Genomic DNA, 18,609 nt, shown 5'->3' with positions numbered 1-18,609 from the left:
TGTTTCCCAGTAAATACCGGAGCTCAGAATCCAGTTCTTTTGTTCACAGGGCAGGAAAGTTCAAGAAGGTAATGAAGAGCTTCCTTTTTACGTTGTTAGTTCACCACAAATGATCCTCGTCACATTTTAACTGGAACCTCAAAACGCAGCTGTGGAAATTCTGCACCTACTAATAATTTGATCTGAACGTTAGTGACGTCATACTCAGGCAGAATGTGAAGTATAATTTCCCACAGTTAGTGTTGTTCAGTTGTGTCAGAGATTGTGTTTATTACAGAGGTTTTAACAGCCGCTGTGGTTATTTCCTCCCAATTTGACCCTTGGGGCCGACGTGCTGCCTCACTAGAGATCAATCATGACGTGTCGCACTAATCAAAATGTCCCCATTTAAAAATGAACAGACAGTGAATTCTAAGGCCTTTCACTGCACCCCTCAAGTGTGATCATGGTCATCGTGGATGTTTGGATGTGTTCTCAATTATTAACAGGAAAACGGTAACTAACAGAATCCCAATCTCAAATAATGAGTCATAGATTAACCTCCAGCCAGGAAACAAACAGCAGATAAAATGAAACTAGGATGAAATTCCTCTAAATGGCATCAATCGAGTGATAATGAAAACCTGTTTGAGCTTTTTTTTTTGTCTTGACAAGATGCAGCAGCTAATTACTGGCCAATGTTTTCCATCAGATTCATGTTATTAATGGTTATTCTGATTCAACATGCAACAACAAAACATCTCCTGCCTGTTTCCTGCTTAATTTACACAGTGTATATTACTATACGGTCGTTTGGTTTCTTGAAGAAACACACACTGTGTGTAAGATTTGACAGAAGGCAGAATGTTTTCGCTGCTGTTCAGAGAGACGTGTGAAGCTCTGGATAAATGATCTTGTCTGTCTCACATCAGCTTCAGACAGTAAGTTTGGAGATTGTCGAGTGTGAATGGAAGCTAGAGTTGACAGATTCGCTCATTAAACCTTTAACATCATTTTTGATGCTTTGAACTTAAAAACAGTAATTTAAGCTGTCTGTCAGTTTGTGAAGCTAAAGCAACTGAGACGTGGAATAGTTCACTTTGTCTGTATTTGCATGTTGCATTTTCCATCTTTGTCTGCTCTGCTTTTCTTTCTCGTCGTACTGTCACCCTGCCCCATAAGTGGCAAAGACAAAAATGTGCATTGATTCCATGTGGCTGTCTTTCTTTTTTAAAATACCAACTTATATGGCTGAAATTGCCCCTAAAAGTCACTTTTTTTCTTTGTTTGTGTCAAAGACGAACATGACTGGTAAGACTTTCACCCTCATAATAAGAGCTTTTTCCCTCACTGACAGTGTGTCTTTGAATTTCAGCACCACAATGGCTTCCTTGCACGGTTTAGCAGCTCCTTCTAAACCTTTAAAGTGCTCGTTAAACAATCCTTTATCTCAGGCATCTTTTCACAAAGCCCCTGAACAGTGATCTGTCCTGGAACGACCTGGGAAATCACCCTTTTTAAAAGCAAGTTTCTGGTAGGAGATAATTCAGGTCCCCCTCCTAAATCCTCTGTTGCTAAGTGATAAAACTTTAACCCTTCCCCTTCCCAGTTGTGAGGGTTAAAGGGCTGCAGAGGTGACCTTTGGATGAAATGACAACACCCGACAAGAGATGGTGCACAGATGCAAAACTTTGTCTCTGTAGGCTGCATTGGTGATAATTATAATATTATCCAAGTGTGAGTCCGGAAAACGGTTGATTGAAGAGCAACATTAGCCGGAAAAAGATAAAGAATCTCCGACTCAGAATACAGGTGCTCAGTACCTGTAAGTAAAAGGCCTCAAAAAGAGTCTGCAATGCTGGTAAAGTGTAGCATTATAAATATTTGATAAAATAATTCGTATTTCATTAATTCATAATTGTCTTTACTCTCCAGTCATGTCTCTCTCTCTCTCTCTCTCTCTTTTCGTTGTCTGCCTCCTTTCTTGTATTCTCTTTAGAATATGTCAAAGTTACGAGAAAACCTGCCGACATATTGGATGTTTTCTCAAATATTCAGCCCATTTGTAATTGCTGATAGTCTCTGCCCAAATGTCAGCATTTTAAAGAAGTACTTCCTATATGATTCATAGTGACAGGCAGCAAGTGATATTTAGAGCCAACATTTCTGCTCGATCAGAAATCTTCAGCTCCAGTTATTTCTTTTTTTTTTTTTATAAATACATTAGACATTTTGTGTAAAATAATAACCTCACCAAACACTATAAGGAAGTAGAGGATGCCATGAATTCCTGGTTTTCCAGTGTTTTTGCCTAATGGTTTACAACCTCAATTCCCAAGCAATTGGGAGGATGTGGGGAAAAAAAAAAAGTAATAAAAACAAAATGCAATATTTTCCATGAAATGTTAAAATGTCTCATTTTCAACATTTGATATGTTGTTTATGTTCTATTGTGAATAAAAAATGGGTTGGTGAGATTTGCAAATGCTTGCATTCTGTTTTTAATGTAGGTTTTACATATTGTTCCAACTTCTTTGGAATTGTGGTTGTAGTTTGACCTCGTGACCTCTTTAACATACAGCAGATTAGATCTTGCACCTGCATGGAGTGAGTGACGCCTATAGCTGTTATCTTAGCTCTTAGCTGTCACACAGAAAGGCACGCTGACAGATCTGGGTCACACCACGCTACATTTGAACTCTGTAGTTATTGCAAATAGCCGAATCAGACATTATTATGCTCGAAAGTGCCGTTAATCATTCCCATTTACAGGATTTACAACATTTTCTATGCCTGTATAATATAGAAAAGAAATGCATCAATTCCTGTGGCTTAAAGGGTGTTTGACTCCTCACGTTATACACACTGTAGATTTACATTTAAATGGATAGAATTGACACTCAGTTTATAATAACTATATATTAAGTAACTGCAACTACACTTCAATTTAGGGTAAATTCTGTTTGAAATGACAACAGCCCCCGATCTTCCCCTGACCCTAACTAGCTGCTGTAACTACAGAAACACAACCATCAAATGCTTTAATAAAACTGTAACATATTTGCAACTCTCCCTTTACATTACATGTAGTCAGTATAGGGCGACTGTGGTGCAGGAAGGTAGAGCGGTTGTCCACCAATCTCACAGTTGTTGGTTCAATCCCCGGCTCCTCCGGTCACATGTCGAAATGTCCTTGAGCAAGACACTGAACCCCAACTTAGTTGCTCCCGGTGAGTGTTGGCCAGCTGCATAGCAGCTCCCCCATCGGGGTGTGTGTGTGTGTGTGTGTGTGTGTGTGTGTGTGTGTGTGTGTGTGTGTGTGTGTGTGTGTGTGTGTGTGTGTGTGTGTGTGTGTGTGTGTGTGTGAATGGGTGAATAAGAAGCAGTGTAAAGCGCTTTGAGTGCCAATAGGTAGAAAAGCGATATATAAGTGCAGAACATTTACCATTATGTTCACAGGAAATCAAATGTTTCTCATGAAGCATACTTGCATTGGCAGAGACAGCATTGGATTTTCATCATAGACCTCTCTGTATTTGACCTTCTGTCATTTCCGACCAGTCACAAACATTTCTAAAAAATACCTACTTGCTTACATAATTGCTCATTAGTCACCAAAATGGTCACTTCACCCATTCAAACCTGAAGCTACATTACATGTTAAAGTGAACCTAAAGTGACGTTGTCTCAATACTTTCTGGTGCCACTGTGCACAAACAGCATCAGTCAAACACAAACGGTCTTCACAGTGTGTCGGTTCAGTGATATAGAGAATAAGGTCGACCACAGAGAACAAGCTCATCACTTATGTCATCTTTGACCTTTTGTCGCTTCCACTTCTGACCTTCACAGTAGTCAAACCCGATAAACATATAATCCTCCTCAGACTTATGTCCTGATGTTACAAATGTTTCAACCTTCAAATGACACCTTTCGTTTTCATGCACATACTGTATGTTGATGGGCTTTTCATACAGTGACTTCATGAGGGCTGTTGTTCCATATGTACAAACACATTATGATACTTTGGCATCTGTGGCTCAGTGGGTGGAGTGGTTGTCCGTGAACCAAAGGTTTGGTTGTTTTATTCCCGGTGCTTCCTGGACACATGGCAAAGTGTTGCGACAGTACTGTTCACTGAAACTCTGATCTGCACCATCATCTTTGTGCAGCTGTGCGATGACAGTTTCCCCAATAAAGTATCAATTATGATTTGTGTGCAAACCATGTAAAACCTGTCTTTCAAGTCGTATCCTTTGCATACATATTTAAGCAGTTGCAATGATATGTGAAATACCCATTAAGTTTCTCCATGCACCTGTGTGGCTTTCCTGTGGGCTCAGGATTAACCTGAGTCCAAACGGATGCGTGGTTAGTTTATGCATGTCCAGTCTTGGATGCAGTACCGTGTCCAGTGTCAGGATCGGCCCTTTGGATTCTATTATAGACACTGGCCACAAGTGGCACTTATGTCTTCACCCTGCTTAAATGTCAAGAATATACTCAGTGTGTGAAAAGAATAATGAAAAAGCTGAGCAAATCGTGGTTTGATTTGCACAGAGTAATGACATTTTAAAAAAGCCCAGCATGTCAGACTCAGTCTTAGAGGAATAGTGTACTTTGAGTTCATGTTTCCCCCCCTGTATCAGTGTCACAGGTAACCTTTTCCCACAGGCTCGTTTAAATAACACAGGGATCACTGGTAATGTGCTGCTGTTGCTAATGTGACAATGGTTGTAGTTAGTCTACAGTAATTTATTGCGCCCACATGAGTTGTACCCATAAGGAGGAATCCATCCCTACACCAACGTGCTCTCTGACAGTTGGTTTTTAATGAGTCAGTTTAATATTCTGCTGTGGCTGTGATGGAGGTCTGCCTGGATTTTCTCTGTGTGAGGTAGAAATTGTTTGGAGGCGAAAGAGTTTGAATAGGAAAACATTTGTCTCTCATCAACAAGCTGTGGCAGGGAAGCTCTTGTGTGTTTGCATTGTCTCTTATAGACACACACACACGCAGACGCGTCCAACTCATTGTTCTGGTGCTTTCCTATTCACACAATGGTGATAGCCATTTCCTAAGTGTCTGATTTGAATGAATTGTTCTTCCTTTTCTTCACACAAAACCATATCTCAGGTCGCACTGCTCCCCTCAACAATCCAAGAATGCCGTTTCCTCACAAACTGGTTATCATTTAAATAAAATCCTGTTTTAACATTAGGGTCCTTTGCTGTAGCAGTTTTTTCTCTTCACACACGTCTATTACGTCACTAGAACTCGCCTGATGGCAAGTGACCTGATCGGACATTGTTTAGAGAGGTACGCTCTCAAAACCAATACATGAAGTTCAAGGACCTCTCTGTAGACCTGCACATGTCAGGACAAGGGTATACAACCATTTCTAAAACCTCGAGTTTTCCCAGAGGGCACAGTGACCTTGATAACTGATCCTGGAACAAGTTGGAAAACCAACAGGAGCCTCCTTGAGTCTGCTGCCAGACATGAAGGGCCTTCATGGTTCTGTGTATCTCCTCCAAATACCATCGCTCAGACATTGGTCAGACGCGAACAACCTGTTTAGAGTTTAGAAAGTTTGTAGTTTTGGTAATAAGTAGAGTGTAATGACTAATCAGGACCAAGTCATGCAAAATCTGTTTTCGATACTTTGATTTTCACTTTGAGCCAAGAGTAACTATGTTTTAGGCTCCTTAATCTTCATCCATCAAATTTCTTTTGAATAAATTTAGATTTTTAACATATACTTTTTCTTTTACTGACGTCAGCCAACTGACAAAATGACTGGTCTGAAAAGCATCACGTGCACTCACCAGTTCTTGATTGTGTTCAAAAACCCATTAAAACATTAGTTTCTCAAATGTAACTTAAATCAGCATATTGAGTGTTTTTGTATTCCAGCTTTAATGGCTCCTAGCAGTAATTCATGCATTAACCCTGCAAGTGTTTAACTTGATTCTGACATGTACATTGGAGATAACATGATTTTTCTCCTCCCCTACCTCTTTTTCCAGTGCTCCCCCACCGCCCCATTAATCACCACCACACACACACATCACGTATGCACATACACGTACAACTAATGCAAATCAAAGCAGATTACTGCGTTCGTTTCTGAACTCGGCGTACTCTCTTAGGTACCGAAAGACAGAGAAAGTTTCGGGAAAAAAAAGTCTTTTCATCTTTTCAATTATGCCAATGAATGAAGTGAAGGACTGGCGAGAAAGAAAAATGAATCCAGGGATGGCAAGAAATGGCCTGGGTACAATGGACACAGATCTGTCTGTGTGTGTGTGTGTGTGTGTGTGTGTGTTAAAGTGAAGCTAGGTTAAAAAAAACAAAACAAAAAAAACAAAGGAACCAGTCACACACACTCTCTCTCCTCTCGCTCTCATTCTCACACAGAATTTCACACATTTGCTTTCATAAAAGCAGCCAGAGAAAGTAAAGGTACTTAAAGGCAGCAAGTGCATCTCAGCCCTGGAGAAATGCTCTGGATTTAACAGTGTTGTACATTAGAAAGCTGCTACATGTCCCAGCATGCTGCTGCAGAGTCAGGTTAATGAAGCTGAATCTGTTGCGGTAGCTGCTGGAACAGTGCAATCTCCTGAAAACTGTCACTCAGCCATCTGAACGTCATCACATCCCAAATCAGCCCCAGCGTTTAATGCATGAGCAGCTTTTTCCTCCTCATCTGTGATGATGCTAACACGTGGTCACTGCTCAACAACAAATATCCTCAGAGCCAATTATGGACTGTTTTCATTGGGATTCATTTGGAAAATTAAAATCTACTAAAAGTACTACATATTATACAGAACATATATTTGATACAATGTTTCCTGTGGTCAGTTTAATTATCTTTTACAGTTTTCCTTGCAACATGTCTTCAGGCATGTGTGTTTAGTGCTGAGAATGAATTAGCATATTAATAAGTTGATAATTATCACTTTATGTGACAAGAGGAAATTATGTGCATCTTTGATTAGCTTTTTTTTTTTTTTTTTTAGGATTTATGATGGGCATCAGACAGTGGAAGCTAAGTCCTGTGTCTGAGCAGGTTTTTCCTCTAACAATCACAACACGTAGACAAACTGTAAACCAGCTGTTTGACTGGAATAGCACATAAAAGCAGTTTCATCAGTATCCACAGGGAAGGAGACGACGCTGGTCGGATAAAGTCTGTTGCGCTCTGCTGGTCTTTTGCCTGGTTCTAGCGGTTTCTTGGTTCTGGATTGTGGTTTAGCCTGGTCGCTGCCTGTTTGCCGTCAGTAAGTCTACCTCGGTTATTAGCGCCTAGCACCCTGCGTTAGCTTCTACAGTCATACGGCCGTCCCGACTGTTTCAGGCATCAATGCCTTGCTGGGATTCAACACTCTCCAACACCCTTCACATTCTGCTTCTCCTGGTGTCTTCATGCCGTGGACCACACTGCCTGGACTTGCAGGTCTCTGTCTCTGTGTCTCCAGCCTGCAGCTGACGGTTAGCTCCAGGCTAATACCGTCCACGACCGGGATGATGTCAACATATTCAGCTATGCAAGTGATAAATACAGTAACTTCTCCACTGTAGCGTCTGAACCTAAAGAAGCTGGGAATCCTGCGTAGACCCTTCTACGTTTACTGAAGCTTCCATTGAAAGTTTGTTTGCCCTCAGCTTGGTAACCTGGAACCCATCTCAGGTAAACCCAGGTGCTGGATTTACTGTGAGACCTCCAGACCTTGCATCAGCCAGGAGTCTGTGTGTCACAGTGTGCTTCAACCTTATGCCTTATCCATAACCATATCCTGGATAAAGAACTTCATGACTTCATGTGCCTCACTGAAGCCTGGCACCAGCCAGAGGTTTACTCTGCCATAAATGATGCCTGTGTCCTCCTGGTCATTGTACTTGCAGAAGGGCTGCAGTACTGGCCGTGGTGGCGGCCTGGTGGTAACACACCATAATGTAATGAAACTTTCTCCTTCAGCTCTACTTGAACTCTCCTCAGTTAAATGCCTGGCTTTCAAATGTAATCCCCCATTTCTAATGACAATATTACTCATCTACCACCCACCTAAACCAAACTCAGTCTTCATTTCAGAGATGATTGATCTCCTCTCAACATCTCCACATCTGCCACAATGGATTATTATAACGGCTCTCTCTGCAGCCTTCTACATTGCCATGCCCCCACCAACACTAAAATGGTGGGATTCTCTCGCTCAGCTTGTTACGCTTGTGAGCTGCAGCAAATGAAGGCAGTGGGCAGTGCCCCTGAGTGGCATTTTCAAACATCTGGGCTCTTGCTTGCTTACCAGTAGCTCCAAAAAGCTTACTCAAAATCACACAAGGATGCTCAGTCACAGTACTATACAAAAATCATCAACAACATCTCTGGAAACTCTAAGCAGCTGATTTCCACAATAAACAATCTCCCTAAACCCCAGTCGAAAATTTTTGCAGAAAACACAATTTTGCAAAGGCAAGATTGACACCATCCGCTCCCTTCTCTCTGCCTTTCCTGCTCCACCTGCCCTGTTTGCCAGCCGGTGGCCTGGGTTCTCCCACTCTCTAAACTGCATCTCTGAGGTTTCACAGTGTGAACTTGAGGCCATCATCTGAAAATTAAAGCATCCACCTGTGCCCTGGATCCTTTTCCCACAACCCTGATTGAATCAAACCTTTCTGTTTTAAATCCTCTTATCACAAAAATAATAAACCAGTCCTTCAGTCGGGTCACTCAAAATTGCTTTCATCAAGCTGCTTCTTAAAAAACCCACCCTGGACCCAGACATCCTTCCGAAATGTAGACACTTTATAAGGGACTGGAAAGAGCTGTTGCCATTCAGCTACAGGACCATGTACACGTACACAACCAGTTGGAAAATTTCAGTCAGGCTTCTGCTTTGCCCACAACACAGAAAATTCTCTGTTCAGTGTCACAAATGACCTTTTGATGCCAGCGGATGCTGCCTATCCATCTCTACTCCTTCTCTTTGACCTAACCGCAGCCTTTGACACCGTGGATCACTGCATCCTCCACAGTCGAATCCAATGTGAGGTTGGACTGTATGGTACTGCCTTGGACTGGTTCACTTCCTCTCGTTCTGAGGACAGAATATTTCAGCCTGGGTAATGTTTAGTCTCGCACACTTCCTGTTGGACTGTTCCGTTTTACTCCAAATATGCTCCCCCTCGGTCGTGTCATCAGCCAGCATGGAATCTCTTTCCATTGCTATGCTGATGACACACAGCTTTACATCAAGACCGACTCAACCCCTTGTGCTTACCTGCCACCTTCATCTTTGTCATCACTGCTGTCCACCCTGAACACATGTCTGGAGGAGATAAAGGCATGAATGAGCCAAAAGTTCCCCCAATCAAACAGTTCAAAAAAATGAAGCCATACTGATCAGCACCCCACATCAGGTCCTGGCATCTTTCATAAACACCTTCACCTTTTCCGGATTGGAAATCTCCCTCTTATCTACCTTGGTGTGATACTCGCTTTACAACATTTAATAAGCACATTAAATATCTCACCTCAAAAACATTGCCAAACTCCACCCCACTCTCACCCTATCTGATGCAGGGTGAGAGGGGGGAGCCTTTGTATCCTCCAGGCTTGACTATTGCAACGAACTGCTCATCTGGATCCCTGGCAAGAGTTTTCAAAAGCACCAGCATATACAAAACAGAGCTGCCAGGATGAGGGTGCGTAAACATGAGCATATCACTTCTATCCTCGAGTCCCTTTAGTGGCTCCCGGTATCCTCCAGAACTTTTTTGCAAAATTGCATTTCAGACATCACTGCATCCATGGCAATGCCCCAACCTGCTACGAGAAGCTTATTACTAAGCAAACTTCCTCGAAATCTCCTCTGTATAAGCGTCCATCCACTACATACCCCACGAATGTTATGGACTATGGGAGATCGAGCTTTCTGCTCAGCTGCCCCCCACCAGTGGAACTCCCATTTGAAGTATTTGAAGGCCCCACAGACTGTAGCTGCTTTTCAATAGAAAGCTTTTAAATAACTGCTCCATGTTTGTTTTATGCTCCTTTTTCTCGTAGCACTGAGATTTGTTTTCAAATGAAAAGTGCATTATAAATTAAAGTTTTTATTATCGTTATTATTAGATATGAGCTCATAGCTATTCTAATTCAATTTATCTAAGCACCAGTCATATGAATGAATCCCTGATGTACTTTTCTTCATGTTTTTTGCAAACAGTCTAAGCACTTTCAAGCAAAGTTACTCAAGCAGAAACCCACACAAACATTACGTACACACACAGACTCCATAGATCTAAAGTACATTTATAATTTGCCTCATGCTGATTGGAAAATCACAGAACAAAATGATATGTATTACAGTATGAAGTCCTCAGCAGGTAGTAAAAATGGAAATGTGCCAAAGGCTCCTATAAACCAGAAACATCTGTTCACAATGATGTTAAAACTGGCAATTTTCTAAATGCCCTATTATAACAAGCCACACATTGTTTCCCCTTTTTGGTCATTTTCTAGAAGTGTAGCACTCACAGAAAAAACATTATGGAACCTGTTTTTATTATCAGTGCAAAAGAACAGAGTAAATCCAGAGAAACGAAAGCAATCTGTGGGACGGAATTCTATCTGGTGTTGGTGAACGCTGAAAGAAATGATCTGTTGTCTAAAAAAACAGTTTTCATCAGTTGTGTTCAGGTGTCGGGGACAATGCCACAACACAATGACAAGTGTCTCAGCTAATGGATGTATACACACTATGGGATCAGGCTGACACCCACAACTCAGCCTGGGCCATTTCAGGTGGCTCTATTGGTTTTTCTGAGTGAAGAGCTTCTGCTTTACCGAATCTCATTTCTCCTGGTGAAAGATGAAGAATGGAGCAGCTGATGGAGAGTTTTGATGAAAAGCATTTTAGCAATAGTTCAAATGCATCAGTGGATCACTCAAACCGTTCCTTTATTTTTGACTGAAAACCTTTGGGTTTGACATCGAAGATGAATATGAGACAAGAAATCAACATTTCAGCTTTTATTTCCAGGTATTTACAACTGGATCTGATACACAGCTTAGAAGGTGGCACCTTTTGTTTGAAACGACGCATTTTTCATGTGAGGAAAAGTATTGGAACAGAAAGACTTGATCTCTTGTCTCATATTCAACTTTGATGTCAAACCCAAATGTTTTCAGTCTCACTGTTCTAATAATTTCGGAGGGGAGTGTACATGACACCACATAAGCTACAGTGAGTTAAGGCAAATAAATGTTTTCCTAAACCTATTCATGATTATTCAGGGACTAAACATAACCCATGTGTCCTTGAGTCTAAACCCAAACAAGCAGCTCTTTTGCACAGTCATAATTTAGCGTTTGTGACGGTTTATGACATTTTAGTGGCTGGCACTCTCTCTTTGAGAGTTGCTTGGGAGGGGAAACAGAGAAAAATATCTTGTTTTATCTGACAGTCCAAAACCAAAAGATGCCGAGTTTACAGTGAGGTGAAACAGAGCATTATTTTGTAGATGAACTGATCCACTAAACCTGTGTCTGCATTAATGTTCTGCTTTGTTCTGTACATTTCACACATGGAAAGTTTTAGTATCGAAATATAATTCACCCCCTTTCTCCTGCTGTGAAGCGTAAAGCTTATAAAACCGCTGAAGTGTATTATGTGCCAGAGGTTTGTGTGGATGTGAACTGCTTCCATTTTCAAGGTTTTAGTCTGAGTACATGGAAATTATCCATTTCGCCCTCCTCCTCCAACAGAGAGTCAGTGAGTCCGAACAATCCTTTGCAATTTAGTTTATGGTTGTTTCCAGCTCTGAATCACTGCACCACTAAAGAGACTCCAGTCACAGCTGCATTAGAGCGAACAAATCTTTCAGCAGTTTGATCAAACTTCTCACTAAATGATGAACTACCCACATACTATGAAGAGGTGTGGTGGGAGATGAGATCCTGATTCTATAAAACACTGACTGATTCTGTGTCCCCCCCATCATAGAAGCAGGAGAGAAGGGACAAGGCTTCCATCGAAACACCTTGAGCTCTTTGAAGAAGCATTTCATTAACATACCAAACTAAAATTTATGAGGTTTCTACATAAATCTTTAACTTCATTTTAAAGTCTCCAGTAGTTTTTAATTGGTTTAACCTAATATTTGTAAGTGTTTAGATGAAGAACATGGTCAGGATGTGGTCATATAGCCCAAACAGTGATGTCTTCTATCTTATTCCAACCTTAACAACTAACTGCCCACTCCTTCAGCTGCACTTGTAGGGAGCTTGTGACTTGAAGTTCACCAGTTTATTCTCTGGATAAAATCTGGGTGGGACACGTAACAAGCACTGACTGACTGCTGACTGCTCAGCCAATAGATTACTTAGCAGTTTCCAGTAATCAATGCGCTGCTGAAAAAGAGAGGAGGCCTCTCAGTGAATCAACCCTGAAAAAATAAACTTCATCACTGAACCAAACACAATAATAGAAATAATTTCTATTATATCCACACAACACTCTTTTGGAGTAACTTCAGTAGTGAAAAATGTTTCAGCGTTTCCTTGAAGATGCCTGCACATGTCTGAGCGTTGCTATTCATAAAGCTGGAGCAATGGCAGCTAAAGACACCACAGTATACCAAAGAACGGTACTTCTGTTAGCTCCATGATATGGAAATGACAGACATCCCACCTCCCATCACAGCCTGGTCTCAGTCCTGACTCTTCAAAAGCGTTGTTTTGTGCAGTCCCTTTGTGTTACATGCTGAAGCTCCTAGAGCGTCCTATACTGATGCCAAAGGTCACCTGTAGCATCAGTGTGCTTCACCAAAGGACGTTAAAAATGGTGCAATTTGACACCTTACGAATCATCAACATCTGACTGTGTGGAATCAGAACTTGTTGTATGTGTCACAGTTATGTTTGTGTGTGAGCCTCACATTAAGAAAGCACCTCACCTAAGTAGAAGTCCTAGCATTAGATCAGTGTATGTCACCAATAGCCAACGGACGTTTAAAGTGCTTTTGCTAATTGTGCACAATTTTCATAGTTATGAAAACTTTACACTGTACCCGAGTAAACGTTACACTTTGAAGGCTTTAGACTGACTTTTTTTTTTTTTTTACTTCAGTGTTAAGAGCATTTTAACCCCAGTATGGTGGGATCTCTGGATAACAAATGGCTACAGTTGACCTCTCACCCTCAGCTTTAGGTTTACTGATGTGTAGCTTTCGACTCACAGTTGAACAGAATATCTGTTGCACTGGTGATTCAAGCAGATGAGTTTCATGTGAATGAGAGTCAACTAACATCGACTGTATGTAGGAAATGATGGGACTTTCAGAACCTCTGATCTCGTTGAACTGTGCAATTCTGTTCCATTCCCACAGGGAAATATGTCAAATAATGGAAGCTTAAGATGCTTCAACCGGCATTTTACTGTCACACATTCAAGGTCAAACATTCAGTGGCATAAACAGTAATATTGCAGTGGAATCTTTAATTAAGGGAATACATTCAAACCATGGGTCCTGATAAGACACAAATTGATAGACATTTAGTATTTTAACAGACTTTAATGTTAATTCTTTCCATGTCACTCAGGATAGCATGGCTACAAGCCCTGACTAATGAAGTGTTACGTGTTTCATTTGATGACCAATAAACCATGTGGACGCCTCAGCTTAATAGAGAACTGTTACTCAGCCTGTAACATTTTTAGGGCCTTTGGTCCTGTGGTTCAGTTCCCTGGTGCAGTTTTCACCCTTTTTTTTTTTTTTAGTTCAACCTTAGTAAAGCAAAACCTTATTGTGAAAATGCACAGTCACATTAATTCCTCCCAGAGTTTCCGGGAGCAGGCTCTGCAGGCTTTAAGCACCAAAATGGATGAGCGTGAACTCCTGTAACGAGCACCATCTTTCCAGGCTCTCTAAAACAACAAAAGGTCCCTAATGGGAGGAAGGGGACTTATTAAATTTTAATGCTCAACTGTTTGTGAGAGTCTGACCCTTTTTTTCCCCCTCTCTCTGTCTGTCAGCTGAATTCGCCGGGCCTGCTGACTATGCCCCGGAGTCCCACCTCCAGTGAGGATGAGATGGCCCAGAGCTTTTCTGACTACTCCGACGACCTTGCCTCCGACAGCTCCTGTGAAGAGACCATTTACGAGACCATAAGAGCCACCGCCGATCCTTCCCTAAGCCGCATGGACGACATTCACACAAACTCGCTGGTCGTCCGCATCCTCATCCCTGACCTGCAGCAGACGGTGAGTGCGTGCGAAGGATGGACCCATGGCTGCTCATATTAACATGTGTCAGCGTGTGACTGTGTGGGAGTCTATATGATATACAAACTAGATTTGTTTTCAGTGTTGACATATGCATATTGCTTATCCAGCCTTCTAGCTGGGATCCTTTGTATTTGACACTTACATCCTTATTTATGGTCTGAGAGCTGTTACTCACTAAACTCCAGCACTGCAGTGGCTCCTCTGGCATTTCAGCCATGGGTTACCATCATTGTCAGCGTGCGTTAAGCAAACAGGTGTATTTTTAAGCTTTCGCTTGCATCTCAGGAAAGTGATCTTAAAAGGTCCCCTCCAGTCATGCATTAAGACGTTTAAACTATGTGTGTGTCCTGGAAGTCAGAATTCTTTCTGTTGAAATGTGTCAAATTATACCGGCTTTCAGCTTGTCCCCTCAGGGTTCAGCGGAATGTGGTCCACACGTTGATTTTTGCACGAGTTCTTTACACTGGATGGATTTCCTGCCGCAACCCTCCCATTTTATGTGGTCTCAAGACCAAGATAGCCCTTGGTGGCTGGGCAGGGCCACACCTGCTGGGGTGGGATTCCATCCTGTGGCCTTCTGCATCCCAGTGCTCAATGCATTCAGCCACTATGCCCCCGTTCTTTTTTTGGGTGTGTGTGCTTTCGGCTTTTGGCCTTGAGTTCAGTGTCGCTACAGTGGATCATTACTTTGCATTTTGATTTGTCAATTTCTGCCAGACTTGGGACTGGCACTACATGGCTGGGGATGGGCTGTTGGGAGTTCAGTCTCTGGAAAGAGCGGAACGTGAACTTCGACCCTATGGTCGGCGGACAGCCACTCTACAAACTGAGCCACTTTCGGTTGAAAAGTCTCAAATTGTGCTCGAACAAGCTCTGCAATAACATCAATCTGTCATCAAAACAGAATATCAGCAGAGCATATCTGAGTGAAGGGAAGCTTTAACTGGCCCTCCATGCACTTATTAGCATTTCCTTTCTCATTTTTCTACACCCATATTTTTTAACATTATCAAAGGCAACTCAGACAGCACTGAGACCTTCTCGTGAGATTTAGCAAATTTGCATTTGCAGGGATGCAGAGATTTGCAGAATGGTGCAGAGCACAGACCACAGTTGAAACACACCAACACCAACAACATTTTAATTAAGTCTTAAAGCAGAACCAAAGTCTTGTGTAACTAACGACAATTTTTCTTTCATAATGCAACCATAGACCATATATGGTTTTAACACATCAATTCCACTGATTAAGTATTAATAATGTAGCAACGTTGATATTTTTAGTAAAGAAATGCTGAAGGAGCCTGCATGTAACTAATCTGCTACTAAAACCTTCCTGTGCTTCGTTAATGGGCTTATGATGCTAACTCATCATTCATTTCTGTCATAAAGCCTTACGGGCTGATCCCTGCTCACCTGGCTCCATCTTGTGCCTTAATAAAACTGGATTTTGTAGATGGGAACAGTTACTTGCATAGGAACAGCATGGTTCAATAATAGAGGATGAAACCCACACGCACCACACTACAACATGTCTGTGCCGTGTCATATTTATGTGACAATTAAAACATATTTATGTTTATGTTTTAATTGGGCCTCACATTTTCCATTATTGTGTAAGTGACTGACTGGTAGATAAATGGCAGAAAGCAAATTATGCCTAATGAGTGATATTTTTAGGTCCAGTAGTTACGTGGATTCATCAGAGCTTCAGAGTTGATAAGATTAATGCAATCAGTAAATATACTGTAGTACTTTAGTAAAAATATGGATGAATGGAGTTTAGAGTAGGAGAGCAGACCAGTTACATTTCTGAAGCCCCCAAAATACTTTGGGAAAGGGGTCCTGATTATCACTCACTATACGATGCACTGCCACTGCTCCTTAAACACTCCATACCTGCACACTGTGGCTTTAAATCAAGGTAGGCCACAGTTACAGATTCTGAGCTCGTGTGGACAGTGTCCTGCCATGGATCATATATATATATTCTGTAGCTGCTGGTGCATATTGGTTTACTGTCATGTAAAGAACATAAGGTTTTATCATCACATACCAGCGGAGCCTAATTGAATGAGCAGCTGGAGGTGATGCTTGAGCCTGTACAGTGGTTTCATCTTTATCTAAAACAGCTTTGCACAGGGTGTGTGTGTGTGTGTGTGTGTGTGTGTGTGTGTGTGTGTGTGTGTGTGTGTCTTTGGGGACTGAGAGCTGACAGTAGCTTTACAGTGAATGTCCGTGACAGTACAGTCCTCATCATGTCCTGGCAAAATAAAACAGAAGGACAGAAGAAATGGAGGGAGGCAGGAAGTTGGCATGAAGGCTGTTTGGCAGTAACCTGCCACCTGCAGCCACCTGAAGCCCCTGTCTCCCCCTTCATTTTCACTCCCATTTCGTTCCTATTTGATTTTCTGTCTGGAGACTCTTTTTACTCTGCATATCTTTTCATTTTCTGCTGTGAAATCCAATCACACTGTGTCTAACAAAAGGAATGAATGTCTGTTAGCAGCAGCTTCAGCGCACATTGGAACTTCTTGAATAGAAAATCTTAAGTGAATAAAAGAAGCGTGTGTGTTTTAATCCAGTTTGGTTTAGGTCATCAAGGCACATTATTGACCCAGAGATGAACTCGAGGCGCTTTGATGTTGTTAGCTCCATAGATGTGTTCACTGTACACTAAGCTCTCTCACATGCACTAAAGCTCCTGATTTCACATTCATCACTTAGTGCACAGCAGTGCCACTTGATCACATGATTGAGTCTCACAGTCCACTTGAAAATCAAACTCAGTTGAAGAATTCAAGCTCCCGCAGATACACAGCACGTGCACGTGAGCCCGTTCACTCTGCCTCTGAGGATTTGTGTGGTACAAATGAAGCTTTTGTAGTGACAACATTTGAAGGAATAAAGAGTTCATAACCTACTGATAATTTTGCTTCTCTCACAGGAGATGAACAAAAATAACTCCTAGCTTTGCTCTGTCCAAAGCCCAAAAATACAGCAATTGCTCATTTTCTTTGAAAAGCGTGAAGTGATTTTGTATTTTCAAGACTATTTTACAAAGTTTATCAGAGTCTACTGCAGAGTTTTATCAGTTTATTGCCCAAATGGTCACAACTGTAGTGAACAAAGCCAGTTGTACAGTTGTTCCATTTTGCAGAACAGGTCTTTCTCTCATTAGAGCAGGATCTTCGTTCCCTGTTCCATTTAACCAATGACAGACTATTCTCACCTGACTTCCAGTGGCTTTAATGCCCTCATGGCTCCGCACACACTGATGGGAAAGTAGAACTGATCCTCTTGTCTATGTAGTAAAAAGAAAAGATTAAAAAAGAAAAAATTACTCCTAAAAGTTCTCCCGATTATGATCAACAAGCATTGAGACAAAAGTTGGTAGGAGGTAATGTAACTGTCTTCAATGAAAGGAAAACAGAAACTGAGATGCAGGGTGATGAGAATTTTCCTTCTACAATCTTCAAATTTGATTTCTTATTTTTTGTTTTTACGTTAGCTCGTCCAACAGCTCTGTCATTTCGTGCTAGCACAGTTTTTCCATCCAGATGGAGACACCATCTTTTCTGAGCTGATTTCTGCCAGTGATTCAGAGAATGGACACAATAGCAGATTTGAGGTTGGACACGGCCGAATACTTTTCCAAAGGCTTTCAATGTCTGGGCCAAGGAGGGTTTGTGAACACTGGACGTCTGTGACTGTTACCGTGGTTGCCATGGTCATACCGTTGCCGTGCCACAGCAGCAAATATTCAACCTGCAATCAGCTCAGATGCCAGCAACAAATAGCTGTGTTCACATGAGCGGTGGCTGCCACGAAGTCTGGCATTGTGCTGACCGTGGAGATGGAGGTGGTGGCCTCACTGTCTGAAAGCAGCAAATATCTGGTGTTTGTCCACCTGGATCTGCCGTCATTTTCACTGTGAATCTTTACACTTGCTTACTGCATTGTAGAGATTTGCTTATCATGCAATTCCCCCCAAGAAGCAGATCCCCATGCAATTAGTGTGGCAGAGATTAGCTTTCTGGATTATCTATATCAGTAGATATTAGATAACCCAAAGGCCTAATGTCTGGGTTTCCTTTCATTTGCTGGAAAGCATTGATGCAAAAACAAAACGCAGTACTTAAAGGAAGGTTACAGGAAGGACTTATTATTCAGAATGGCCACACCGAATTCTGACATTTATCAAACTGCATCATCATTGTTCACCCTAGAAGAAGACTAGTGGTACAACCGCTTCAGTCTTCTGTTTATGCTCTTATTTTGTAACTGGTTGTGCCTTACATGCTTTTATTTTACTACTCATAAATATTAAGTTGCTCC

General features: G+C 41.7%; 1 protein-coding gene across 4 annotated transcripts in view; it reads left to right on the top strand.

Moving 5' to 3' along the window:
* Window positions 1–18,609, top strand: part of LOC137107037 (SH3 and multiple ankyrin repeat domains protein 2-like) — a 170,982-nt gene that overhangs the window by 43,099 nt on the left and 109,274 nt on the right. For all 4 annotated transcript variants that reach the window (XR_010912068.1, XM_067491247.1, XM_067491244.1 and 1 more), the window contains one exon: window positions 14,020–14,247. Coding sequence is in view for 3 of the 4 variants with exons in the window: in XM_067491244.1 (XP_067347345.1) it covers window positions 14,020–14,247 (228 nt within the window). In the remaining variant the exon portion in view is untranslated. The remainder of the gene's footprint in view (window positions 1–14,019; window positions 14,248–18,609) is intronic.

This window comes from Channa argus, chromosome 2, assembly GCF_033026475.1.
Source record: "Channa argus isolate prfri chromosome 2, Channa argus male v1.0, whole genome shotgun sequence".
NCBI classification, from domain to species: Eukaryota; Metazoa; Chordata; class Actinopteri; order Anabantiformes; family Channidae; genus Channa; species Channa argus.
The sequence above is the reverse complement of the archived record's forward strand: the minus strand, read 5'-3'. Positions and strand labels throughout refer to the sequence as shown.